Below are 27,839 nucleotides of genomic sequence, written 5' to 3' on the forward strand. Positions count from 1 at the left end.
TGTTTCTTGTATTTTTGCAGCCTGTTCTTCACTCACACTCTCGCTCAGCTGAGATTCAGAGGTGGAGAGCAAAGATTCTCTCTGGGAGAAAAAAAGGGGGGAAGGGTACCAGATTTTCCTCCTCTGTCACCAAGAAAGAGATATAAAGAAGAAAAAAGGTAGAGTGTTAATTTTGAGGGAGGGGTGGTTACTCTCATCAACCCTGCCTTCTGCACATGCTCAGCTCTGCTGCACAACTGTGTTCCCAGATGGAGAGGATGCAGGGAGAGGGAGAGGGAGAGGGGGACCACCTGGAGCGACCGGGCCCGCTGACTGACAAGGAGAGGCTGATGATCCAGGACTCCTGGGCAAAAGTCTACCAGAACTGTGACGACGTCGGGGTGGCCATCCTAGTCAGGTATTTTTCTTTTTTCTTAGTTTTTTACTGTTTTATGTTTGAAATCTTTAACAGAGTTAGGAAGATATTTATATTATTCTGACAGGAAGAAAATAATGGTAGCAAAGGTTATAATAAATGCTGAGTATAATTAGAAGGCTAATCAGCAGGTGCATGTCATAGAAGGTAATATGTATCATCCCTGAGGGCAATTTGTTGAACAGCAGTAATGCAGTCAACAAACTAATCAGCACATACAAATTCACAGAATTTACATAACAGTTATTCAACAGGGACCAATGAATTCTTATTGGTCCTACATCTTGGTCCTGTTTTTCAAGGTAAGTGACCCAAACCAACAGATAAAAGAGAAGGTTAAAACCATATATTTAAAGATGGACGACATAACAGCTCCCCAAAAGTGAAGCCAAAACATCTTGATCGCCCCCTGGTGGCCGGCTGCAGTATAGGACATAAATCCCGTCCCCTCCATGTTAGCAGATGGGACATGGGCCAAACTAAAAAGTCAAAGTACATGTCAAATAATTTTTTTTCCCAAAGATGGTTCTGTTATTTTACGTAGTTCTTATCATGCTGAATTATGTTCAAGTGTTACTTTTTCTGATAAGTTTGGTTTTAATTTGTTATTTGATGTTATAAAAAGGGGATGAGACGCGATGATTGGCAGCTGTGAGTCTCTCTCGCTGACAAGCTGCGGCCGTGCTCGGCTCGCGATTGGTTCTGGCGGGTGACCTCGATAACGCGGCTCCATCGTCCGATCACTACTGCGCAGACTCTGGCTCCAAATTACGGCAAAATCTCAAGATGGCAGCTCTCGTATCCGGGATATTTTGGCTTAACTTCTGTACAGTGAGAGGAAGTAGAGACGCGTCGTCCATCTATACAGTGTATATGGTTAAAACAGATTCAATAAAGCAAAAATATAACATTCTCATAAAGGTGATGTCAACGATAAAATTTCCAAGTTTACTTTAAAGTACATCTAATTCCTATTTTCATCAATTTTCTTCTCATTCCTTCAACTTTAATTAGTTCACCACTGAGAAGGTCAAATTTGCATTTTGTCTTTTTCCCCCTCACTGATATAAATGCACCTGCTAGAGACACAAGGTGATGCTTTTCTGCCACAGAAAACTGCAAAGATATCTATCTAAATCAACTTCAGTCCCGATTATCCTCCCTCAGAATGCAGTTGCGCTCATCTCATTGACTTTACAAGTTTCCAGTCAGTCCAAAGGAACTCAATCATATTTTTTCCATGTGATATTCTCACCTCTCCTCCTTTTTCTTAATCCTGTTTATCTAGTAGAGGCAAAGGATAAACATTGTAATCCATCAGTCAGACATCTGTGGCACTCAAAGGGCTCCCTCCCTCAGAGCGGGTCATATTTTGAATGCCTGTAAAGAGGGCCGGGCAACCTGCAGCAGCATGGCTCCATCACTAGGCAGTCCGACCTTCAAAACAGCCCTGTTTTATCTGCAGACAAGGGAGGAGAGAGTTTTCATCACAACATCTATCACTATAGGTGTTGCTAAATATGTTTCATCAGTCATCAGTGAACACTTCATGATGCAATCCTGTTCCTGTTATCACTCTTTAATGTTTACACTGAAACTGCTCCAAACAAGCAGCAATCTGCCGGGAATCGGCAAATGTTGGCGTGAGAGCATTGACGGTCTTTCACGTGTGACGAGCTTCACTGCCACATGCAGTGACACACCGTGCCTTTGTTATCCTTTATGATTGCAGGAGGTGAAAGTTGAGCAGGAGGTTAGCAAAAACTGCAGGATGAAATATACTTGTATAGTAACCATCAGTAAGATAATGTATTATTTTTTTTAATTTCTTTGATTAGGATGTAGCTGCAGCACTCAAATCAGCATCCCGCTCCTCTTCTCTCTATGATAAACATTTTGAAACTACATTAATTTAAGCCCCTCATTTTCTACCGCCACATTCCTTCACAAACATCCTACGACCTGCAGGAATTTGAGGAATGAAGATTTGATCGATAAGCATGACCGTGGTAAATTTCCCTTTTAGCAGTAAGAGCGGATCACTGTCACTCTCCTGAACCTCAGCGTCAACTTGAATCCTTTAAACGAAATGTCTTTAGGGTAAAAGATCCAAATTATGTCTCTGAAATTAGAAACTTTCTCTGGATTCAGCTCCTCAGTTATTCTTGAGGAATAGATAAGAAAGGATTAAAAGTCCAATGACCATTATAAAATACTAATGAGGCTATTTATATGCAACCACAGGTCATGCAATTACAAGGGAGAAAGATTAAACACCACGGTTCCTCATTAGTTTGCTGTGAAACTAGGAATACTTTGCCAAGGCCCTCCACACAGAACTGAGGGATTCTGTTTCTTCCCTCCTCAAACATTTAAATTCACATGTGAGACAAATATCCAGCCATATGCTTCAAAGCTAACAGAGAAATGCATGGTTCCTTTTTGTGTTGGTTGGTGCAGAGACGGTGGGAGATGGGACATCAGGTCAGCAACCAGATGCATTGGCCCTCTTCCCAGACTGTGGGAGGGGGGAGTTTTTAGGCTCCTCTTTTCTAATTCTCTGTGATACCTCTGAGGGTCAAACACGGATATAAACCAACGATAATGTCTTTCAACTGACTACTTGTTCTCAGAAAGGGCAGGATGTGCGAAGAAATGTCAAAATGTAGACTTGAACAAAAATAAACATTATGCCAAATGAAATATGAAATGTCAGCTGTCTTTGCAGTGATAATAATTCTCAACCATACAGGAAGGCAGCATCAGGTAGCCTGAGTAGTCATCTTCATCTCTTCAGTCGTCTCTAATTACATTTCACCCTTCGGTAGAAATTGTGAAATCATGCAGGGAGGCATGACAGGAACCACAGTACAGAACCAGTCAGACACCTAACAGGTTAACACAGTGGTTCCCAAGCCTTTTCTGTAGGGCCCCCCTTTTGCAGAGAAAAAATATTTTCAAGCCCCCCCCTGAGGCCAGTACATAACTATACATCACTAATATTTAGCCTCACCGCGCCCCCCATATTATAACTCTGGGCCCCCCCCTAAGGGTCTCGCCCTCCAGTTTGGGAACCACTGGGTTAACAAGGGGGGCTACATGTGGATCCAGAGGCCAAATTCCTAGTACAAGATATGCTTTATGCCATGAGTTTTCAACTCGGGGGGGGGGGGATAATTAACATAACAAACAGGCATAGATAACTGGATACGTTATTAACAATTAAAGGTGCAGTGTGTAGGATTTGCCGCCATCTAGCTGTGAGGTTGCAGATTGCAACCAACTGAAACTGAAACTTCCTGAAATTCCAATGGCTTTTTGGCTGAAAGGTGGGTGTCAACACAGTCTCACAGCAGTTTGTGAAATAGTCACGAACTTTTATCATATTTTTTGTGTTTATTCCTACAAATGTCCAGCAACACATGACGCATGTGCCAATTTCCGCTCCAGTCTTTTCAACATAAAATTACTTTGTTGGGTTTAGGAAAAGATCGTGGTTTGGGATAAAATATCATCGGAAGTGCCGTAACTTAAGTACGGAAGTTGCGATACGATACGTTACGACAAATAAATCAACTTTGACTTTGTTGCTTCGTTTGCTTTCGCTCTTTATACTTCCTGGTTCAAAATTACGTGTATTACATACGAATTAATTTTGTGCTGACCATCACGAAAAAAACATTTATTTTTAAATTTCGTTACTATTTTAAAAACTGCTGTGCGACTGGGCTATGGGTGTACTGTAAACCGGCATAAAAAGGGGTGGGTATACCCCCTATACCTGCGTATACCCTCCACTACACCACTGATAATACAGAATATGCTTTATTTTGCTAAAGGATTCAACCACCTTCTACCAACATACAAACACTGAGATTACATTGAAAAAGCGAAAACTGAAACAATTTCGAAACAGAATTCCTCCCAGATACTATCAGTTAGATCCACCCTAAGGATGAACATCTGCACATTTTATCTGATGCTGCAAGATTTATTTCTACAATTTGAACTTTTAAATGATTTATAGGAGTAATTAAAGGAACAAATGTCACTTTATGTTTGCCCTATGCACTTAAAAGTAATGATGAATGTAAATCTAAGAGATCGGCATATCAGCAGAGTAGTTAACATGCTTGCTCTTGCTATTTAATGATCACTTTACGAGCCGTGTAGTATGCAGAAGAATAGACAATCAAAGTGATGTACATGTTTAGACAGCTATACATTCATGAGTTTAACAGCTATTGTGGTTAATGACTTTTATGTCTTCCAGGCATTGGTATTCAGGGTCATGGTTTCCCCGCAGCTGGATGTTTTTATTTCACTTTTTCAAATATGTGGAATACATACCACGCAAGTACCTCCTAAATAATAGTTTAAAGCAAATATTTAAAGGGAAAATATGCAGCGCTCTCATGTCAGTGCTGATATTTACTCATGGTATCTTGCCAGCTGGGAAAAAAATGAACGTGGGTTTGCAGGATGGAGCTGGTTCAGGTTGAAGGGCGATGAGATTAGCGGAGCTTCACAGCAGCTGCTCACACTCATATCTCTCATTTACTCTGGCTCTCCTTCCTTCGCAGGCTGTTTGTGAACTTCCCATCGTCCAAGCAGTACTTCAGCCAGTTCAAGCACATCGAGGAGTCGGAGGAGCTGGAGAGGAGCGCCCAGCTTAGGAAGCATGCTCGCAGAGTCATGACTGCCCTCAATACACTGGTGGAGAGTCTTGACAACTCAGACAAGGTGGCATCAGTGCTGAAGGTGCTGGGCAAGGCCCACGCACTGCGACACAAAGTGGAGCCTGTGTACTTTAAGGTAAATGCAAAAAGAATTTGGATTTGAGGTGAGAGAGAAAGAGGGAAACACATCAGAAAACAAACTGGCTATGTCACTAAACATAATGACTCTCAAAACTGCCAAGCAATGCAGCCTGTTTGCACAAAAATGCATATGAATGACGCGATAATGCGAAAGGCATTTAGTGTGCAATAAGAACGCCTTTCTTGCTTTTGGCTTGTCATTTGTATGCTAGTAGTCAGTACTGACAGCAATGTAAACACATCTGCGTAAATATACTTCGCTCAGCGCTAGTAACTGTGGTGGCAGTTTCTGTTAAAACAAGACACAAACCAACGTAACAACTTGTCTTTCAGTGAATTTAATAAAAAGGGATACATTAATAACTAAAACATCTGCAGATGGACTGCAGATGGACTCACGAGCACAGCCACCTGTTGTGGACTGTGGCAAGTGAGCCCCGAATACAAAGAGTAGTCAGTATTTATGCATTTAAAGCATAACATGAAGATAAGTGCAAAGAAGAAAGGAAGAGAAGGATAGAAAGTGTATCAATGCGTCAGCACACAGCAGACAACAGAGCATCACAAGACATAACAAGTATTTCAGCAATCTGTTGTTTGCAGTTACAGAGAACTAAAATGTCAGGTCACTGTCCTATGGTGACGAAGTTGAACATGTGAGGCCCTGAGATTATCTAAAGGTACAGTGTTAAACTGCAGATATGAAAATTGCCATTACATAACGTAGAATAAAAAGTGAGAAAGACCGATTATGGTGTGCTGGAGAGGAGGTGGATGAGTCCAACAAACAGGACTTTCAAACCAGGAGACCGGTGTTCGAGACCGGTGTTCGAGACCGGTTTTGTAAGTTCCGTTAGTGACGTTTGTCATATGTTTTTTAGTGACATTTGTGACGTGTTTTCTGCACTTATGTTATGTTGTTTCCGTACATATTTAACTTAATTTACATACTTATTTCAAGCCTAACCATTATGTTTTTTCTAAACCTAACTGGTTTTATTGCCTAAACCTCACTGCGGATGTTACCGTAGTTTTGTTGCGTGGCGTACAAATAACACACCAAAAGTGCATTCTCATGACACGCAGAATGTACTTGTAATGTCGTGCTATTTATACGCCTTCCCGTGAGACCAGGTTGACCAATGAGATATTACGTGTTAATTAGTGAGCTTTAGAGTTGCTGGTAGGCAGATTTGTTGTTATGTTTCGACAGAGACAGGCTAACAGTTTCCCTCTGCTGGCTGTAACTTCATAATTATTGTACAGACATGAGTCATCTAACTCTCTGCAGCATATTTCCAAAAATGTCAAACTATTCCTTTAATGGAACCTCAATGTGTCTCAAGTAGCCTACTGTGTTTTGTTGTGTCTTGGCCAGATCCTGAGTGGTGTGATACTGGAGGTCCTGGGAGAAGAGTTTTCAGAGGTCGTGACATCCGAGGTGGCGGCGGCATGGACCAAACTCTTGGCTACAGTCTGCTGCAGCCTCATAGCCGTCTATGAGGAAGTGGGCTGGACTAAGCCAACCTCAACCGAGTGAAGCTTTTAGTCTGGGTTTTTTGGACCATGAACTCCCAGAGACTTCTACTGTTTGGGCCACGGCCTCATAAGAGAGGGATGAGTTGACTGTACTGACCTTTGACGGGAAGCAATGTATCTGGGGACAAAACTGGGGAATACAGTTTAATGTAATCTAAGATAGTCGTGGGCTGATGGGACATATACGCTCTAAATAAGAACAGGTATTGTGCCCTTTTCATGGCTGACTGTGTGTGTGTGTGTGTGTGTGTGTGTGTGTGTGTGTGTGTGTGTGTGTGTGTGTGTGTGCGTGTGCGTGTGTGTGTGAGAGAGAGAGAAAGTAAAAAAAATCTCCTTGTTTTTTTATACTCTTGTAAAGGACCAAACTATTTTAAGGAGAGAGCAAAGAAGAAGAGAATGAAAATGCAACCGTTAACAGTGGACAAGAGGTCACATTTGACTTGGATGTGCCTTCTACCGAATGTGTATATCTAAAACAAACTGCCATGTAAATACTTCTAAATATCATGTGATGTTTCCTTTTATCAGCCCATGTCCACTTGTGCTCACTTTATCAGATATTAAGAAGACATTTTTACATTTATAGCAGTGAATTGTGATGATTGTAAATTTTTTTCATTATGACTCACCTTTGTATCTGTATTTAACACAATTTTCAAATAAAAATACAAACAAAACCCTTTGACCTTGCTGCCACGATGTCGAATCCTTTTCAACTTATATCTGCTCTAATCTGATTCCCCTGCATTTCTACTCACAAACGTGTTGACATAATTAGACCTTTGCTTTCTCTCGCTTGGCCTACTGCTCCCTTATTCTCTGCTTGAGTCAGTAGTGCTAAGTATAAGCTGCTGGAAGAGCCTATTTATACCCCTGTTTATCCCACAACACTCTCTCTCTCTCTTCATTATTGTAGGAACTTGGCCAACGGTGAATTAGTTTTATCCAGATATACGGTAATTTGATTGGTATCAGTTAAAGAGGAACTATTATGCTAATTTTAAGGTGCATACTTGTAATTTGGATTTCGACTAGAATATGTTTTACATGTTTTAATGTTGAAAAAAATGTTTTATTTTTCTCATACCGGATATGCTGCAGCACCTCTTTTCAACCTCTGACTGAAACGCTCTGCCCCCATCCCCAAAAAGCCCAGTCTGCTCTGATTGGTCAGCTTCAGCTGGCCCACTGTTGTGATTGGTCAACCGAACCAAGCTCTTCGGACTTCGCTCCAGCGCCGCTCTAACTAGCTTTGTGGTTGCAGGTATTGTGCAAAAGTGTTACTTGGTGATATCACCACGTTACGCAAGGATAGTCGGGAATTAAATCAAGGACTTTCAGGCAGTTCAGGAGCAGTGTTTCTGTGGGGGAGAGTTAAACTTTGTTTAAACTCACGCGAGACACTGTGGTGTGAGCCTCCGTAGATGCATGAGCATGTACAGAGGCGTTTATGCTCAACGCATTGTTTGTTGCAATATGCTCCAAAACGCCAGGAGACGTACTAACAAAATATTCTGTTGATAAGCAAGAAGTCAACGGGTGTTACCGGGAAAGGAAAGTAGGCTGCCTGGCAACAGTAGTAAAGACTGAACACCGACGTACGTACTGCCAAACTTTGCATTTGTGTACTGTAATAATTACTGTCGCTTACCTCAAAGTCAAATTTCTTTTCCGTCCCTTTGTGCTTTCCCTCGGGTCGCCACTCTTTTCACGGGACCTTTTTTTATCTTTTACAAAACGATCTCGCCCGTAGGGGTGATTGTGAGTGTGAATGGTTGTCTGTCTCTATGTGTCAGCCCTGTGATAGTCTGACAAACTGTCCAGGGTGTACCCCGCCTTTGCCCAATGTCAGCTGGGATCGTCTCCAGGCGCAGCGTGCACAGTGGGTTCGCAGTAACAAAAAATTCAGAGGTGCATGACCAAGCGCCGCGACAACTTGCAGAGCCTTTGCGCAACACGTGAAAGCCGTGATGACATAATTTTCTGGCGCACGCACCTCGCGCCAGCTTCACTACGGCGACCATAAACCAGGCTAAACTCCCTTTGGCGTGGACTTTGGGCTTTGTAACTTTGCAGAACTTTTACATGCACAAAAACTATATAACACACTAAAGGAAAGGGAAAAAGCACAAAAGCATAATAGGTCCCCTTTAATCCTCACTGTAAACTCATGTTGTGAAGTGCCACTCAAAGCCAATTTCAACAGGCCCTCTTACAAAATGCTGCCCTTTCTTAACAAATAAAAAGACAATATTGAGGTTGATTGTGCTGACGACAGGGTGACGCGGTGGGTTGTTTTCAGAATAGAAACACACAGCATGCTCTGTTTACCTCTTAGTCCTGCCTTGATCCGAGCTAATCCCTTGAGCTAATCTCCCCAATCATGAGTGAGGGCCAAGAGGAAAGACGGGAATAGTCAGATTGTTACACGACAAACTCTCTTGCCTTTTGCCATTCAAACCTTTTGATGGGAGGAGAAGCCCCGGTGCTCTGAATCACCACTCGGTCCCAAGGCCCGAGACCCTTGGAGGGGTAGAACCATGTGTACCACCCTGACGGTCCTCACCGCCATCGCTCTCCTCCTGCACCAGAGATTCAAGAAAAGCAAAATCAAACCGTGAGTACTGACTTTTAGCAGGTCTTTCGAAAATCTGTCTGTGTTTTCAATTATGAAGCAGAAATAAGAGACTACTTTAGATGCAGGCTATGCTTTCCAGTGCTTGACAAAAAAAATTCAAATTCAACAGCTTGAGGTTTGTGAGAAAAGCATTAACTAAATACACATAAAATGCTTCCACCCATACAACAAATATGAACACAGAGAAAGTGCATGTATGTTTCATGTGTGGGGGAGTGAGGGAGAGTTATCTGCATCATTGATTTGAAATCACTCCAGTGATTATTTTAGGGCTCGCCTTGAGCAACAGTGTGCAGATTAAGTGGCTCGATACATAACAACAGTGTATTCCAGTTTTCTTTTAATGGAGCGATGAATGGAGGGGAAAGCATCAGAGCTCTCGAGCTCATGGCTGCTAATTGACTCAAAGTGCAATCTTCTCGTCGGCCCTCCGGCCCTGCTCAGCCACTCACACAGCAATGGCAAACAAATACCAGGAGGCTCCAGCAGCACCACGGAGCATGGCAACAGCTACATCTTACACAATTATGATGAGCTAATAAACAGCAAAACCTCCCTTTTCTCATGAGCTCCTTTACCAAACTGTTTCCAGATGTGTGTTCAAGAAGGCATTGTGGTTTTTAATACGGAGCATTTGATATTGAGTATACTATGTTCTGTATCACAGGCAGCAAGAGGCCATTGAGAGAGACGTGCCATACATGAAGAGCAATGGAGCAGCAGAAACCCAAAAATGACAACAGTGAGCATCACAGGGTGAGGACACACTAACAATCAAGTCAATGAAAACAGACTGAGGAAATGTACGATACAGCCACAGGCGCCTTAAAGGGGCACTCCCGGGATTTTAGTATTGCACTTCCAAGCAGCAAAAAGGCCAAGATATCCTGACTTTAAGTGCATTGTGTTGGTTCCAAAACTGTGGCACTCACAGTTCCATTGATGTAACTGGATAGCATGTTTCCAGAGGTGACATGACTTGGACTTGAGCCTTTTGACTTGAAAATACTTGATACCTTCCCCCAAGCCCAATGATTAAAAAGAACGTTATTTAAAAAGTGTACTATGAATCAATTAATTTCCCTTCATTTCCTGAATTAACTAACGTTAACGGTATTCATTCCCAGCAAGTCGGCACCTAATTCCTCTGATGCACTTTGTTTGACCCAACAGCATCCATTCAAGTTGCAGGAGACAAGCATGAAGATTACATTACTGAACGGCAGTTGGAAAAAATTAGACCAAAATATTGTTTTTTTCACGTACATAAACTATGCGGTGGTGAACAAAAAACAAATTGCAGTATGCAAAAATGTGCGCGTCAAATATTATAGACGGAGACGCAAATGGCATTACATTTGATGAAGAGCATTATTACTTATTTAGGACACAAAATTAAAAGTTTAGGACTTGAGACTTGACTCTGGACTTCAATGTTAAGACTTGAGACTTACCTGGGACTTACAAAACAATGACTTGGTCCCACCTCTGCATGTTTCATTAGAGTTCCCTGTCTGGAAAACAACCAAACTCACAGTTTGTAAAAGAGGCTTTTTAGTGATGCTTTTTGTTTAAGAGGGTCCAATAGTTTCCCATCATTTCTTAAAAAGAACTGACACAGTGTTCAACTTTCAGTTAACTCCAATTAATTGCTAGAAACCTATAGGATATTTAATCAGTGCAAAGATGGTCAAGCTGAGCATGCACAATTAAATAATATGAAGAATAAAGTTGAAATTAATAATCTGTTTTTATCGATTTGGTTTTGAATGGAGCACTTTCTTTAAAGAAAGTCCTCTGGAAATTGACTGCTTTTTAACTCAAGAAAACAAATTCAACTCAAACAGCAAATTTCAGAACTTTGTGACTATTTACTACCAATTTATCGAGTTCTTTTCCTCTGGTATTAATAGGAAATGGTGGATCTGTAAAATAAAGTGTTACTGGTCTATGTTATGAAGCTGTAGCATGCTACTTCTTGCATGAGCACTGAACATTGGCTTTGGATTTAAATTGTGAGGTGTCCAAAATGTAAGTAATTCCTACGCCCTGATGACATCATCAGTGTCGTTATCTCAGACTCAGATCATACAGATGTTTTCAGCGAGTGATCCTCCTGATGAAACTGATATTGATGTGTAAAATCAGTGGCGAACCCCTTTGAGAATTTAAACTTTGCACTCTTTGCACCTTGAACAAAACATATTTGAGGCTAGCAGTGTTTGTATCTTTGGCAGTATTTTAGCATCCGGGATAATGCTAAACCAGTTTTTAAATAGTGTGCGTGTGTGTGTGTGTGTGTGTGTGTGTGTGTGTGTGTGTGTGTGTGTGTGTGTGTGTGTGTGTGTGTGTGTGTTAGGGGAGGTTTACAGAAGGGGCTCCAGACGGGGGGGTAGAAAGTGGAGCAGTGGAGCATGTTACAGAGGCACAGATGCATAAAGAGCTAAGATGCCTGCCCCACATTAAGCTTTTAAGTATTCGCTGCTACACTGCTAATACTAAATGATTCAGAGGCAGAACAACTATCCATCATCTGTTTGGATGAGTTATTATTATAAGTGCATTACATCCCTACAACCACACCGCCACTTAATGCAACTGAAAGATCTTAAAGTAATAAACTAACTGACAATTGTTCACTGTATGGGGGTTTCCTGCAGGTCACAGGACTTTGATGTGTTATCTCTCATTTGCTATCTGAGTCTTTTTTTTACGGTGACAAGTGTATTCAGCTGAGTCAGGGTGATTTATTCTTTTATGAATGATTACTTCCCTACATCATTCATGACTTTGCATGTCGGTTTTTACTTTCCAAGTGCTCTCCCTTCCCTGCAGGCATGACCAGAGTCAAGTCGGGTGAATATCAGGTGAGTCGAATTCCTATATTTTACCTAGAATAGACCGGAAAACAAATAGAAGATGTGTATTTACGTCACAACGTTGGAAGCTACAAACCCTGACTTGTTTTCTTTTCTTTTCTCAGTGACCTCAACTGCTCTCTCTCGTTGATCAGGTTCTGATTTGTGTGCACTTGACAGCTCACGCTAAGACTCTAAGACTGGGCTAAAAAAACAATGAGGCCTGTTTTGATCCTGGCTTCCCCTATGTGTCCTGCAGATGTGTGAATTCCAGCTTGGAAGATGAAGCCTGACAAATGCTTCGTATTCGTCATGAAAAGTGAATTTACAATATTGTCACTTCAAAGTTGGTTATTTGATCAGGGTATAAATGGATAAAACATGGTATGTGCCTCTGCATAAAAACAAGCAGAAATTATTTTGTTGATTCTTCTGTTTTTCTTGATTTTAAAACTGTAATGTTGTGTTAAATGTATGTATGAGGACAGGATGAGCTTTGACTGGAAGTATCTTAAAGAGTAGTTTCTCTCATATCTCATCAAGTGACCTAATTCAATTTAGGCTGTGTCCATTCTGTGAATCCTTTAAAAGGTTTATTTTGTTCTCACTGATTAAATAAAACAATGAAATGCATTTGTGTGCTTCTGAATATCAACAAAGATTGTCTCTCACATTCACTGAAAATACCTGTGTTTGATTTGCTGATGATTTATTAAAAAGGTGTGCATTTTTTTTATAATAACATCATTGCAGCATTTATTTTCCTCTTCAATGCAGGCTTCCGCCGTTTAAACTGGTCGGTTTTGTTTCTTGACAATTCCCATTTGGTTGCATACAGTTAGCAATGTCTTTTTGCCTCCAAAAAGTAAAATTAATCTTTCAAATTGCATATGAAACGTAGGCTGACATTTCAGTAAATGATGTTGTCCTTCAAAGTATGCATCAATTCTGCCTGCACTGTTGCTTCACAATCAATTATGATCAGTAAAAACATAAAAAAGTTATATTATTCAGCTATTTCTGCCTTGATCGAGTGAAAGGATGAATTTCCTGCTCTAAGGTCTTCAGTGCACTCTGGAAAAAAAGCCCTAAATATTGATAGATGGATGGAGGATGAAACAACTCCGTCATCACATTTACATACAAATCATCAATAATATTCCTGCAGGCATGGGCCATACATTTTAAACAGATGTCATCTGCTTGATTTGAAACTGATTTGTTCTTGGAACAAAGTCTTTTGAAAGAATGATGAAAGGTTAATCATGTTATGTTGGCGTGCATGTCTAATCCCAAACTCTGGACACCTGCAAAAGGTCTCATGAGGATTAGTGTTATAAACTTTGAGCAACGTGCGTAGCCTACTGGTTATCACTGTGCTGATTGAGAGTGTAACATCAGGCCTAGACCTCACTGAATTAAACATAGGCTTCAGAAGATATAAATTATTCAGCTCTTTAGTTTTGTTGTACCTGATTTGCTTTGACTAATTTTCTAAGCTCTGACGCCACCTGGTGGTCAAACCGTTTGGTGGTAGATTTCACCAAATAAGCAAGCAGGTAAAGATGTCAAAGAAAAGTCCAAAACAACTTCATAATTTAAACGCAGCCCAAACAAACACCCTTTCTGAAAAGTGTTTCCTTAAAGCTGCAGTAGGTAGAAATGGAGAAAATATGATTTTCAAAAGATGTTATTATAAAACGGTCACTATATCCTGACAGTAGTGCATGGGACGGGTAATCGGAAAAAAAACATGTGCCTCTGTGTCCTCCGGTGCTCCTGAAGGCATCTGCAAGATTACACAGACCGCAGGAAAACAACCAATCAGAGCTGATCTGGAGTCTGCCGTCTCTGAGCAGCTGTCAATCACTCACGAACTCTGATCAAACAGCCAAACGAGGCAGCGCTGATCAAATATGAATCAATATTCTGTTACTGTAATGCCTATTTCTTGCCTCAAATGTTTTCAGAAACATCTTGTAGTGTACTGTTTAACTGTAAAATGAGAAAGTTTGTGACCCTGCAGCCATGTTGAGATCAGTTGAGGAAATATCAAGCACCGCCCACCAGTCGCAGCAAACTTTCTCATTTTACAGCTAAACAGTACACTACAAGATGTTTCTGAAAACATTTGAGGAGAGAAATAGGCATTACAGTAACAGAATATTGATTCATATTTGATGAGCCTAGTTTGACCGTTTGATCTAAGTTTGTGAGGGATTGAGAGCTGCTTCCGTTGAATGAACAGCCAATAGGAACGCTCTCTCTCTGAAATGACCTGTGATTGGTCAAAGTCTCCCGTCACGGGCTAGATTTTCTAAATCCTGAAAACAGAGCCATGAGGAGGTACAGAAGTCTAGTTATCTCTCAGAACACTTGAATTACAATATGCTGAAAGGTATTATGTCATTTTTGTTCCCCAATGATGCCAAAAAATATCCTGCCTACTGGAGGTTTAAAGTGTATGCTTAAAAACTACGCTACCCACAGTGCACTGCGAACTGTAAACAGGAAGTGTCTGTCTCTGCCTGCTGCAGTGTGAAGCGGCGGTGTGATTCGTTTCAGTGTTAAATCAACGTTAACGTTAAACTGGGCTGTTTTTAAATGCTAAACGACTAAACGCGACTATATTAAAGCTTGAAACAATGCGATATGTAACCATAACTAACTACAGTCGCGTATTGTGTCCTTAACATGAACGACCATCGATGTAACAGAGTGGTTACCCATGGAGACAAGAGACGCCTCATCAGACTGAGATTAGCCAGCTAACGGGACTCTGACTAGAGATTCAGCATGGTGAGTCAAGCTGTATCAACATGTTCATGACTTATCTGTGTTCACTGGATTCCTGGAAAAAGTTAAACGCATATTTTCAGGTAGTTCCACTAGGTAAATCTACCCCAGCTGTAAAATCACTCATTATTATTATTATACTGTTATTTACAGGCTGCAAAGCTGAAGGGCAAACCATCCAAAGGTAAGTGTTATCTGAATTTGTTTATTTGTTTTGCACAATTTAAGACTATACAACATAACAAAAAAAACTAAATGAATAACATACAGGGCAGGAAGAGGCAAAAAACCCACTGTGTTTATCTGAAGCCTCCACCTAGAGACAAGTTTAATATAAAGAAATAATATGACTACATAATAGTGATAACAAACAATTAGGACAAGATATATATATATATATATATATATATATATATAATAACAATAACAATACAGTAAATATATAAAAAAGTAGAGAGGTCATGTAAGTCCCCTCTACCACAGAAACATGTTAGCAGACATCTAAAATAAAGCCCTAAACATCTATTTTAGATTTTTAAACGTTTTATTTACTCAGTTAATCGTTCTTTTTAAAATGTTTTTACATTTTTATTTCTCAAAATGAATGCTGCTTCAGAAGTCCCTACACGCAGCCAAGGATTTTTTGTTAATTGTTTATTTGTTTTGCACAATTTAAGACTATACAACATAACATAACAAAAAAGTGCAGGAAGAGGCAAAAAAACCCACTGGGCTTATCTGAAGCCTCCACCTAGAGACAAGATTAATATAAAGAAATAATATGACTACATAATAGTGATAACAAACAATTAGGACAAGATATATGTAATAACAACAATAACAATACAGTAAATATATCAAAAAAGATAAGTGTGTGTGGGTTGCGTGGAAGTGTATGGTTAGTGTTTGTGAGGAGGATATTGATTTAAATATCTATAAAGACTTCTGGGTAATCGGAACCAAACAACATTGTGAGTGGGAAAAAAATAAAAAACATAAAAACAGATACATGGACAACATGGGGAAAAGCAGTTACAAAAAAGCAATTAAAGGCTTTAAGTGACTTTTAAAACATTTGACAGATGAACAGTTTATTGATAGATAGGTGAAAAGCTACTCCATAATTTGGTTCCCCTAAATCTTATTGAAAATTGACCTCTACTAGTGAGGAATTTAGGAGGATGAAGATCTAGAGATTGACGGATTGAGTAAGAATGGACCTGAGAATTTGTTTTAAAATAGGTCTGGTCTAGGAACTGCTCAGGAATGCTGTAACTTGCCCCTCTAGTTTAATGTGTCATTGTGGTAGCAGAGAAACAGTAATACTTTTACAACCTAGAACTTCAAAGTAGTAATGCTACAAAATACATACAGAATAACAGAAATACAAAGTAAAAGTGTTTCCCCCCCCCCCCCCCCCACCCTTTTCCCAAGGTTTATTTGGAGATGATGATTTGCTTGACAGCTTATTTGATGATAAAAGTAAGTGAGCTGTTTTAAATCAAACAGTATTATCATTATTATTATTATTATTATCGTATTATCACTGTGTTATAATATTTTCCTCACCAGAGCTCCCAGTAAGAGGGAAAGCAACTCGCATTGGACAACTGAATCGGTAAGTTGTAGGAATTCAAGAGTTACATACCAACCAATTATAAATCACAACTGTTTGTGAGTTGATTTGTTTTCTTTTCCAGCACTTCTGCCACTGATAACATCTTCAGTATGCTAGCAGAGGAGGTAAAGAGGGACGGTGTGGACGCTGAGGTATGTAGACAGAGACGTTATATTTTTACGCATTATTTTAGTGTCTTTTTGATAACATCTTATTTTCTGTCCAAGGATTCTGATGTCTCAGCAGCAGATCCCAATGACATACTGAAGAACATGAAGGTAGGTCATTAGAAACTGTGGAAATGCAGAGACAAAGTTCTGTAGTTGCCTGTACATGGTCTCATTTTTGTTTTTTGCTGTTGTATGCTTTACAGGACATGGATGATATGGATGCTGACCTTTTTGCATCAAAGAAAAAGCCCAGTTCAGCTCCTGCACCAACAAAGAAAGACTCTTCCACTTTAGAAAGTAAAGTGAAACCAGAGGGAGCAGGTAAATTCAGTGCAGAGTGTTCTCGCATAAATTATTTTCTCATTATTAGCTTCACATTATTACCGGCTTTGAAGTTTGCATTAATAGCAGCAAATCAGAGAGAGAGCTGTGTGTGTCTCCATCTCTCCTCTCAGATGAACCCACCACCGCAGGAGGAGGGAGGAAGCCAAACTCTGCACCTTCGTCTACGGCACAGAACTACAAGAAGAAGTTCACCTTCTCTGGTGGGTGAGCCTCTCTGTTCATCGGACACTGAGCTTTACATCACTCAGCGGTTGTTTAGTGTGGCTTTGTTTTTCTCAAACTGCTGCATTCATTTAGACAGTGGTGGTGGTGATGATGATGAAGGTGTTGGTCAGACACCTTACACTAAAGGTTGATTAGTACACATGTGTTTGGTCTTTTACTTGTAGTTGAATAATATCAGTGGGTAGTTTGTGGGCAGTTTGAACAGGAGAGGTACACACAGGGCTGGGCAATATATCAATATTGAATCGATATCATGATATGTGACAAGATATCGTCTTAGAGTTTGGATAGATCTGGTTTTAATGGCTGCGTTACGGTAATGTGATGACATTTTCTGAACTTACCAGACCCTTCTAGGGGTTCTATTATTTTTGCCTTTATCCACTTAGTCATTATATCCACATTACTGATGATTTATCAAAAATCTCATTGTGTAAATATGTTTGTAAAAGCACCAATAGTCCACCCTACAATATCGATATCAAGGGATTTGGTCAAAAATAGTGTGTTATTTGATTTTCTCCATATCGCCCAGCCCTAGGTACACACAATAAAAAGTGACGATAGTTGGATATTCCACACAGATGTACAAATCTGGAAGCAGATAACTGTCCAGTCAATGTATTACCATATAGTGAGTTACTCACATGAGTTACAGTTTCTTTGGTACACCTGTACAATTGAATGCAACAGCCCTCCAATAAATCATATATTTGTTGAGCTCACCTCCCTTATGTTAAAAGGAGTTTCTAATATTTTATCCACCCCTGTTTACATACATGAGGGCTACAGTATATTAAAAAATATTGTTACATTGGTGCAAACAGGTGTACCTAATAAACTAATAACTCAGTCTATACACAGTATATGCTCAGTTAAAACTCATAATTTAAATATATTGTACATTGTTATATGTGATGTTTAAAAAAAAAAAGTATCATAAGTAAGTCTATACATATATGATGCCTCTTTATCATTTACTGCTTTACAGGCTGGGGTCCAAAAAAAAAGTATAAAAGGTAAAGAATCTTATTTCCACTGCAGATCTAGACGACCCCCTGGCTGATCTCGATGACTTGCTTCCTGATGAAACCGAGCCTGAACCTAAATCCAGCACACAGCCGGCCAAACCTGAAAAATCTACTCCGGCTCCCTCAGCATCTCCTATCCTGAAGACTGAAACTCGTGAGTCTTAAATGATCCACAATTCTTTTAATTTTCAAACAGACAAATACTAAAGTACTGTATGTGTTTGTATTTTCTTTGTTCATCAGCTAAAGCAGTAAAAAAGCAAAGTGATCTCACGTTTGATGATGATAAGGATGACCTAATGGATGCGCTCGGATTTGACAGCGATAAAAACAATGGCAAGAAAAAAGACACTTTGCTTTGGTCCAACAAGGAAAGGTAAGCGCTCTGTTCTCACTCTTATTGTTGTCCTTATTTATAGTGCTCAAACGATAAATAATTACTTGCTTTAGTGCTTTGGGGTGCAGAAAAAAAACGAAGTCAAACATTGACAGTGATTTACAAAGCAGCATCTTTCAGCATCAGGCGTTTTCTACTTTGTTTTGCCTTTACTGTGTTGTGCAATAATGTGGTGCAAACTTTCCCTGCCTCTTAACATGGTCTCTTTTGCCTTTTCCTCTGTTCCATTCCTCAGGAGTGAGACCCCTCAGAGACCTCGTACCAAACTACATGAGATTCTGGAGAATTTGAGTTCACCTCGTCTTCTGGAGCGACCTCCGACGGGCGAGAGGAAGGACCAGCCTCAGTCTCAAGAGAAGCCGCAACACGAGAAGACCTCCAGTGTGAAAGGTAATAGAGCCCCACGGTCTTCTGCTCTCATGCAAGTACGGTTTTAAAAGAACAAGATATTTAAAAAAATAAATACATTTTGCTCCCATTTATCAGAACCACTTCTAGAAGATCACCTCACGTTTGGCGCCTATCAGCCCACTCTGGGATCCACGCCTGAAGGGCGCCAGTCCCGCAGACAGTCTGTCAGGTGTGTGTCAAGTCCAATCTTTTTATGGTAGGCTTTTTGCCTGTCATGGTAAACTGAACACTTTTTTTGTGTTCATCAGATTTTCTACCGAGGATGTCAGTCCTTCCACACCGGAAAAGAAACCAAAACCCACCACCCCCACACGACAACGCGCTTCAGCTGACTGGCTAGGCCTCAAGGTGAACGACGACCACACCGTCTTAGAGGGCGATGCCAAAGAGACCAAGACTTCAACAGAGTCTCCAAAAGCTCCTTCCTCTCCTTCATTAGAGAGAAGACCCTCCTTGACTAGTAGTCATGGCACATCTGCAGCAAAGGCAGCAGGAGACACCGCTGCCTCAACTGCTAATATCCCCAAACAAACCAAACCAGAGGTCTCTAAAAGCCAGCAGAGAGAAGAGGAGGAGGAGGAGGAGGAGGATGACTGGTTAGCAGGAGCACTGAGCAGGAAGAAGGCTCTGTCAGTGTCAAAAACATCCAAGCAGGGAGAATCTTTCAGCCTGGGAGAAGATCTGGAGTCGACTATTAGGTACACAACAAAGGAAATACAATGACACAAACAATGACAGAAAAAGTTCTCAGTGCTGAATGTTATAACCTGCTCTTGTTTTCAGTAAACAAGTCACTTCACAAGCTCCCAGGGGCAGAGAGGACACTCTCACATCCTTCAAGGAAACCAGGTAAGATATTTGTTATATTTGTTACCCATGAACTGTAAGTGACTTTTTTTGTTGTTGCTATTTTTGTCATTCTCCTTTTGTTTCGTGCAGCAGCACTTTTCTTGGAGAGCCGAGCCCCACCGCTCACTCCACTCCTGTCAGAGAGACGAGGACAAAGCAAGGTATTTATCCAAATAACTGCTCTTCAGTTACATGTCATAATAAAATAGTCCCTCCCTGGCAACTCTGCACACTTACAGTAGAAGCCTTCCTCTCTTTTACCCCGTCAGTCATAGAGTCATTCTCACAGATTCTGACAAACTAAACACATCATACCTCATTCTACCTTGAATCATGTCATGCTTATAATCTTAGTGAATCACAAACTCACGCTATGCTCCTCCTCTCGCACAGATACCATTCTCGCTCGCCCGTCACCTCCACCACAATCCCCTTCTTTCGTTACAGAGCATACACCCGCTAGCCGGCCTCACCTCCCCTCCACCATAACATCCTCCTCAGCAACTGCTCTCCATGCTGAAGTAGACCTCGGACAAACTCTGAATTTGTCTCATCCCTCAGATTGCCCTCCTGGTCCTTTGCCAGTCTCTGCTGCTAGCATTAGCCACACCCAACCCCAGCCTCAGTCCCAACCCCACCACCTACCATCCCAACAGGGATCCAGGGTGCCCGCTCAGGCTTCGGATGGAACACCGCAACAGCTGCCGTTACTCAACCCTATCTCTACCATACCGCCTGGCTTTCTGTGGTGTAGGTACTCTTAGGGAAGTAGTTTTAGATACAGCATTCACCATTTTTTTAATGTCTAATGTGAGCAAGTCAATATGAACATTACTTATGGTTGTTTTCTTTCCAGCTGTTCCACAGCAAATGCAAAATACATCGGCTGCTGTCCAACAACAGGTATTCATGCTTTTCTGTAATAAGGTTGTCATGATTTAGGGGATCATATAATATGTTTTTTTTTTTAATCCTTTCCATATCTTTTTGTAAAGGTGACACTTTCAGCAGACAGTTTGCAGCAGCTGCTTCTACAACAGCAGGTTAGGAACATAAAAGTCTGTATTATAGGTTATTCAAAAACACATGTATCACCTGGTTTGTTGTTGACTCGCTTCCTCTCCTCCTGAAAGATGATGCAGTCTCAGTTGCTGGGTCTCGGGGGTGTTGTGGATGCGGGGGTCCTGCACAGACTCAAAGAGAGAGAGCAGCAACCTGGAGATTATCAGGCTTTACAGGCTCGCATCATCCAACTGGAGGGACAGGTATGTTAATGCTGTTGTAGTGATGTAAGGGATGTTGTAGTTCCTATGTTACCTCCATGTACCTACCTGAAACGCCCGTGTGTTATTGTGCAGGTGAAGACTCTGCAGCTGGAGCGAGAGCAAAGCCAGATGTTGCTAGAGAGCGTCCAGCAGCGGCATAAACAGGACATGGAACTCATGGAGAGCACACACAAGTAAATTATCCCTCGACCACACAGCGCAAATGTGCAAGGCGCATGTTTAACATACATTATTCATAATTCCCTGCACTTCAAGCAGCTTATGTGCGTCTCTATGTGTATTTCCGTGCACGTCCAGGACTCGTGTAAAGCTGCTCGAGGAATCGGCAGCCCAGAGGGAGGCGCAAGCGCGGCAGGAGTCCGAAGACCTGATGGAACGCCTGGCGGCGGTGACGCGATCGGCCGAGCAAGAACGCTCAGAGCTGCAGGCTCAGTACCAGCGCAAACTGGGCCAGGCCCAGCAAGACAGAGACCGCGAGGTGGAGAGACTCAGAGAGCTGCAGAGGTACAACACTAGGGAAGCCTTTTCTATAGTAACGGGTTGATTCTATAACAATAGCAAGTACTGTGTTGTGGCATTTATCAACACATGCTGACTGAAAAGTCATCATTACAGAAATATACATACAAAAGAGTAAAAAACTGGATAAAATAACAGTTCAATTGGAACCACAAGACACAGAAAACAGCAATCAGTATATCAAAATTAAGAGAGAGAAGAAATTAGTTCGTTTTTTTGGACTATATAATGCCGTTTAATCTTTTCCAAACATCCGGGGTCTGATTCAAGAGGCCCGTTTACTGAGTTATCTGGATATAACTAGCTGAGTAATACCCAGAGTCCCCTCACATCTGGACTGATGTCAAAAGGCCTGCTCTGGGTTTTTACTCAACTAAATTGTTCATATAACTCAGTAAAATAACTCTGTAAGTCCAGAATGAACATATTATATTTTATGATGAATAAACGATCTTAAAGTTGATCACATATTTGTTGCATTTGTCCTCACCTTCGCCATCAAGGAAATCTATCTCGGAGATGAAGAAAGACCACGAGGACCAGGTCCGGAGACTGAAGAAACTAAAGGAGGAGGAGATCGATGCGGTTACCAGCGCAACATCTCAGACCAGGTGAGATGTTATCGAAGGATACCAGTCCCCCATTTGCAATAACACTCCTGTAAATAGGAGTTTGGTTGTATGTTCTGTCTGGGATTTTGTGTGAAATACCAGTTTCAGTGCTGATACTTCTATGATATACAGTATGTAATAAGAGCAAACAACTGCAGAATTTATTTTACGTTAACAGTAAGTCTGGAATTATCCCTTTTTAATGAATTTTCTGTACCCAAACATATTTTATTTCATATTCTTTTTCACCCAGGTCTCTTACGGTGGTGATCGAGCAGATGGAGCAGGTCTCCTCTCGGCTGGGGGATCTTTCTTCTCGGGTGGAGAGCACACATGAACACACGGCTCACGGCCTGGAGCAGGGGGCACGGCACAGAGACGAGCAGCTTCGAAGTACTTCAAACACACACACACACACACACACACACATAAATGAGCGCACTTTGTACAAATAGGTCGAGATACAATCTGTCTAATAGCATACTGTAGTTGGTATTACGTTGCAAGTGGGTTAAGGTCATTCTTCTAAATGCACGTTTCAGTGATGCAGGATCGTCTGGCGCAGCAGCAGAAAGCCATGGCGGAGGAGAGAGTGTACCTCAAGGAAATCATTTCCAGGATGGACACTCAGCTCAATGAGCAGCAGAGACAGCTGGAGAAGGTCAGGGGATAAATCAGACTATTTTTTAGGATTCCTGCATTTGCTTTGTACATACAAAGACTGAAGATACCTTTTTTTCGTATATGCCTCAGGAGCGCTGGAAGATGTCAGCGGAGCAGGTCAAGGCAGAGTCTACCCAGAGAGGCCTGGAGGGAGAGCGACATGCCCTTAGTATGCAGATCAACATGGAGAGAGAGGAGCTGGAGAGAGCGAAGGTGAGCCTGGTGAACATCCACGTCTTATCTCGATTCCATGCGTGTCCTCCCCTCCTTACCTCTCACTCCTGTCTCTCTGTTTCCATCAAGAGTGCACTACTGGAGGAGCAGAAGTCAGTGATGCAGCAGTGTGCAGAGGAGAGGAGGAAGCTGGCAGCTGACTGGGCCCACTTCCACAACATGGAGAAGCAGAGGCGTGAGAGGGCTGAACGGGAGGTCAGCAGTCTCTTGGATAAGAGAGAGGGCTCTATCATCAGTCTGGCACAGGTGAGCTTCACGACGGAGAAAAGAAAAAGTAAAAGTTATGTTGCGACTATGTTTACATCACTAAATATAATGGGATATATTCAAAAAAGTAAATTTATTTCGCTCTCCAGGACACATGGGACCCCAAAGGACAAAATAAATGTAATGATCTCTCTGTTTCTGTTGTAGGAACAAGCGGACTTAAAGCTTCACACTGCAGAGCTCAAACAGAAGGAGATGGCTGTGGCACAGGAGAGAGAGACTCTGGAAAGACTAAGAGAAGAACTGGACAGAGAGAAAGAGAGAATAAGCAGCACAGCCTTGAGACTCAAGACACGAGCCCAGGAGGTGGAGGCCTTCAGCAAGGTAAATGCACACCACTCAGGCAGACCCCTACATGTAAGCGCAGTATATTGTGTTAATATTTGAGTTTTGACCACGCTATGCTCTCTGCAGCTCGCTGCAGATAAGTACGAGGAAGGAGAGCGAGAGTTGCAGGAGGCGAAACGTGTGGAGGTTGAGCACGAGGCAAGGCTCAGAAATATCCACACCCAGACAGAGCGGCTGAGGCAGCAAGAACGACGAATTGTTCAGGTATATTTGTGTCACTTAGACCGCTCTCTATGTGATATTCTTCAGATTGGGCTTCTGTTTTACAAGCAAATATGAACCGCACATAAACGGTACTGAAACACTTCTTGTTACAGGAGCAAATGCGGATAAATCATCTGCAGAAGGACACAGACAGGCTGAGAGTTAACGCTCCAATTACCTCTTTACCACAAATGATTCCACCCATTTTACCAGGTGAGGTCAATTCTGGTTATTTAACATCATTAAACAAAAAGTAGTACAAAGGAGTATTAGGGCCACATTTAGGGGGGGGGGGAATCGGAAATTTTGAGAATAGTCATATTACGAGAAAGAAAAGTCATAATTTAATTAGAATAAATTCATACTATTTCAAGAAAAAAAGTCGTAATATTACGAGAATAAAGTCATAACTTTACGAGAAAACAAAATAATTTCCTCCTCCACAAAAGAGGCAATTTCCCCCAGGTTCGTGTGGTTCTTTCTATGGAATAAATGCAGTTTCATGCACAATCTTTTCAAGGTCCTGATACTGATGATTTCCTTATTTGTGAAACCTATACTAAAGTATAACTTCACAAGATGCTCCACGTTCCTCATTTTCACACAGACGGCACGCTGCTCTATTTCCCCTCTAAAATAACATGTAAAATTACTACTTTATATTTTTATTACTTTATTCTCATAATACTAACTTTTTTTCTCGTAAACTTATGACTTTATTCTCAAAATCTCAGATTTTGTTTCCCTCAATGGTGGCCCTAATACTCCGTCGTAAAGTACTTACTCATACAAGCCGAAAATAAATCCAAGTGTATAACATGGTTCTCTTAACCTGTAGATGCAGGTTCAATGCTGCCAAACCCTGAGCTGACATCAACCCTAAATATTCCTCCTCCTACTTCATTTGCCAACTCTCAGTCCATGGCTCTTCAGGCTAGTCTGGCTCTGTGGAAGTACACTGCAGAAAAGGTAACCAGTGGAGAGATGACGGTATAGGAAAGCTTAACGCCTCTGAACCCCCACACAGTGTCTTCTGTGTGTTCAATTATTCCGAGTGAATTAGACCTCTGCTCAGGTTGAAGGTGGGCTGGAGCTTTGATGGAATTTATTAGGTCACAAATCTTCATCTACCAACAGGACTGATAAAGGTGTAATATCTCCCGCCCTTACAGGAGACTCAGGAAGATGTCAATTGATTACAATCTATACACACCCACACAATCCTGTGCAGAGGTCTAATCAGACAGATTAACTGAAAACACTTCTGTGGGTGTTCAGAGGCTTTAAGGTCACATTGTAACTCATAACTTCAGTTTTCCCTTTTGGTGTAGAAAATAATCACGATGATTTTGAGTGGCGTATGACCTCACACTGAAGGCGGCAAACCTTCAAAAAGCAGTTTGCCGAAAGATTGCAAGTAATACAGAGTAGTGCAAGAGTTATGTTTAGCAATAATTTGCATTTACCTTTATTTTACCACAAAGTCCCATTAAGATCAAAATCTCTTTTGCGAGACCAGATTGAGACGTTTGCTTGAGTCCTAAACACACCTTTTAAAAACCAAATGAGACCACTGCAACTACTTCACAGGGAAGAGAGTCAACTAGGGCTGCAACTAACAAATATTTGGTAAATAAAATGTGGATCAGTATTTCTCAAAGTCTAAGATAACATCCTCAAATGTCACATCCACAACTCAGAATATATATATATATATTCAGTTTACGGTCAGAATAAAGAAACTGAAATAGTCACTAGTCAGAATTTTTTTAATTCTCTTGCAGCTGTGTAGCTCTAGAGTTATGTCCACAAGAGATGGTTCTTGTTCTTCACCATTTATAACTTCAGTTTCCTTAACACGTACATAATTCAAATAAACACAAGTAGGTTGTTACTGTGTTTTTTTTTTAATGTCAATATGAAACAGTAACAGGCCAGTTACAACATGTGTAGCTCTCCCACAATCACACATTTAGTTAACTACAATGACCGCTTCCATCAGAAGATGCCAAACATTTTAGAAACATTTCAAAGTTTGTCTCAGCTCCTAATTACTTTCTCCTCCCCACAGGACAGTGAATACCTCCAAGAGGAGCAGATCTACTTGGAGAACTTGAAGAAAAAATCTTATAGATTTTCATTCAACAAAGATTGACCAACACATGCTGGGTGCTCCCAGTAAGATTTGTTACTTTTCATGTATTTAAAATGTGCCATTATGCTTGAATTTTTATACATCTCTTTTCATTAAAAGAAATTTTAGCTCACACATGGTTTTTAATTTGCATACCAACACATCTACTGCATTTATAATACTGTGGCATCTGACTTCTCCATCAATCCCCATCTGCTTCCACATTGATTTCTGCAAGTTAGAAAATAAAAAGGAGATTAACATTTTACACAAATGTAATACAACCTACTACAGTCAGACAAAATTTCAGGTCCTGGATCTGCAGTCAAGCCTCAGGTTACCATTGAATCAACACTTAGTTCAGACAGGGATAACTTGTTTCATCACTGGCTTGACTTTAATCCATCAGGTGTCAGTCTTATGAGCATTTACCTGTTAATTTTTTCTCAACACCCATGTGTCGTCTTATAGCCATGCGTTGCAGATCGTCAAGACCTGTAGGGAGAAATTTTACAATCATCAAGTGTTCAGATTATGCAAACCTAAAGCAAAAGCTTTGACAGATTTTGTCAGAACAGCTATTTCAACGTCAGTTATCGCATCAGACGGCACTTCCTATGCAGCAGTTATCATCACTGAATCTGTGGCAGCGTGGATCACATGCAGCAGGGTGGTAGTACACACCTTTTCATCAGGCCGCAGCAGGGTGGTGGTGGTACACACCTTTTCCATCGGGCCTCCTCATTTGCAGTTAATGTCAAGCAGGACTGATAAAACCTGTAAAGAGACATTTCATTAGTGATCGTTCATCAGCAGCATGTGACTCCCACACATCAGTCTGCAGCTAATCAGATACCATTAGTTTCAACACTTTTTCAGACAGGGATAACAAACTCATCACATGTACTGCAGAGAGACAGGATTAAAAATCAAACCACTTATAGTTAGTTTTTACCTTCTTTCATTACGATGAAAGACTTCGCCTTTGTTGGCAGGAAGATGATCCTCATTCCACATCAGCCAAAGCTTCCTGTAAAGTAGAAATATACAAAATCAGACATTAGATGAGCAAAGACATCCAGACATGAGCTGGTGACCAGAGGAAGGCCACGTTCCTGTCTGATCCGCTCTTAACTTAAGTTAAACAATGCTAATTAACATGTGGATCTATATCCACGTTACTCTACGTGCCAGTGGATTTAATGCATATTCTGTTCTACATTAAAACCCTGTTTTAAACTTTTGCCCCACATGGTCTTCTGGCACGTGTTAGCCTAACTCAAGGATAGCTAGCAGCTAACAGCTAGCACAGCTCAGTTAAAACCGCCTCCAGACTTCCACACAATCAAGTCTCACTAACTACTCATCAAATATTACCTGTTCACGGCGGCTCAAATGCAGTAAAGTCCATATTTAGACATAAATGCATCGTAACATGTGAGAAAGGCATGCTGGAGAGCT

General features: G+C 41.1%; 2 protein-coding genes, 2 long non-coding RNA genes and 2 other non-coding genes across 9 annotated transcripts; 3 read left to right on the plus strand and 3 right to left on the minus strand.

Moving 5' to 3' along the window:
* LOC141780127 (cytoglobin-1-like) lies at positions 1-6,897 on the plus strand. Of its 3 annotated transcripts, none has more exons than XM_074655219.1 (4): positions 1-158; positions 249-397; positions 4,999-5,230; positions 6,614-6,897. In XM_074655219.1, exons 2-4 carry the CDS (start codon positions 249-251, stop codon positions 6,773-6,775), a joined length of 543 nt encoding a protein of 180 aa, XP_074511320.1. In that variant the 5' UTR covers positions 1-158; the 3' UTR covers positions 6,776-6,897. The 3 variants fall into 3 exon arrangements, with proteins under 3 accessions (XP_074511320.1, XP_074511319.1, XP_074511321.1); XM_074655220.1 differs by having other exon boundaries at positions 25-165; positions 268-397; XM_074655218.1 differs by having other exon boundaries at positions 16-397.
* A 2,264-nt stretch (positions 6,898-9,161) lies between these two features.
* On the plus strand, positions 9,162-12,923 carry LOC141781612 (uncharacterized). The gene is made up of 4 exons (XR_012596901.1): positions 9,162-9,391; positions 10,080-10,168; positions 12,248-12,279; positions 12,396-12,923. It is a non-coding gene; the product is annotated as an uncharacterized LOC141781612 (long non-coding RNA).
* A 1,880-nt stretch (positions 12,924-14,803) lies between these two features.
* fbf1 (Fas binding factor 1) lies at positions 14,804-26,630 on the plus strand. Of its 2 annotated transcripts, XM_074655221.1 has the most exons (31): positions 14,804-15,069; positions 15,220-15,250; positions 16,501-16,548; positions 16,639-16,684; positions 16,767-16,836; positions 16,912-16,962; positions 17,058-17,175; positions 17,310-17,399; positions 18,469-18,609; positions 18,699-18,831; positions 19,088-19,242; positions 19,339-19,432; positions 19,512-19,961; positions 20,047-20,112; positions 20,206-20,273; positions 20,674-20,862; positions 20,969-21,015; positions 21,108-21,155; positions 21,246-21,377; positions 21,471-21,571; positions 21,696-21,902; positions 22,421-22,528; positions 22,782-22,921; positions 23,071-23,189; positions 23,282-23,404; positions 23,495-23,671; positions 23,840-24,016; positions 24,107-24,244; positions 24,358-24,457; positions 25,083-25,213; positions 26,316-26,630. In XM_074655221.1, exons 1-31 carry the CDS (start codon positions 15,067-15,069, stop codon positions 26,397-26,399), a joined length of 3,585 nt encoding a protein of 1,194 aa, XP_074511322.1. In that variant the 5' UTR covers positions 14,804-15,066; the 3' UTR covers positions 26,400-26,630. The 2 variants fall into 2 exon arrangements, with proteins under 2 accessions (XP_074511322.1, XP_074511323.1); XM_074655222.1 differs by lacking the exon at positions 20,674-20,862.
* On the minus strand, positions 26,433-27,175 carry LOC141780130 (uncharacterized). Its single transcript, XR_012596560.1, has 3 exons — positions 27,063-27,175; positions 26,811-26,873; positions 26,433-26,609 (listed from the first exon to the last, which is right to left on the minus strand). It is a non-coding gene; the product is annotated as an uncharacterized LOC141780130 (long non-coding RNA).
* Positions 26,704-26,773, minus strand: LOC141781655 (small nucleolar RNA R38). Its single transcript, XR_012596916.1, has one exon. It is a non-coding gene; the product is annotated as a small nucleolar RNA R38 (small nucleolar RNA).
* On the minus strand, positions 26,946-27,018 carry LOC141781656 (small nucleolar RNA SNORD49). The gene has a single exon (XR_012596917.1). It is a non-coding gene; the product is annotated as a small nucleolar RNA SNORD49 (small nucleolar RNA).
* Positions 27,176-27,839: the final 664 nt, after the last annotated feature.

The sequence above is a fragment of the Sebastes fasciatus genome, chromosome 13 (assembly GCF_043250625.1).
Source record: "Sebastes fasciatus isolate fSebFas1 chromosome 13, fSebFas1.pri, whole genome shotgun sequence".
Taxonomy (NCBI): domain Eukaryota; kingdom Metazoa; phylum Chordata; class Actinopteri; order Perciformes; family Sebastidae; genus Sebastes; species Sebastes fasciatus.

Bases quoted from the DNA above. Each gene is read 5' to 3' on its own strand.
- LOC141780127 (XM_074655218.1), top strand. From the start codon at position 216: ATGCTCAGCTCTGCTGCACAACTGTGTTCCCAGATGGAGAGGATGCAG. The intron at 398-4,998 runs GTATTTTTCTTT...CTTCCTTCGCAG, and splicing joins GGGGTGGCCATCCTAGTCAG to GCTGTTTGTGAACTTCCCAT. The intron at 5,231-6,613 runs GTAAATGCAAAA...TGTCTTGGCCAG, and splicing joins TGGAGCCTGTGTACTTTAAG to ATCCTGAGTGGTGTGATACT.
- fbf1 (XM_074655221.1), top strand. The intron at 17,176-17,309 runs GTAAATTCAGTG...CTCTCCTCTCAG, and splicing joins AGTGAAACCAGAGGGAGCAG to ATGAACCCACCACCGCAGGA. The intron at 22,922-23,070 runs GTACTTCAAACA...TGCACGTTTCAG, and splicing joins CAGAGACGAGCAGCTTCGAA to TGATGCAGGATCGTCTGGCG.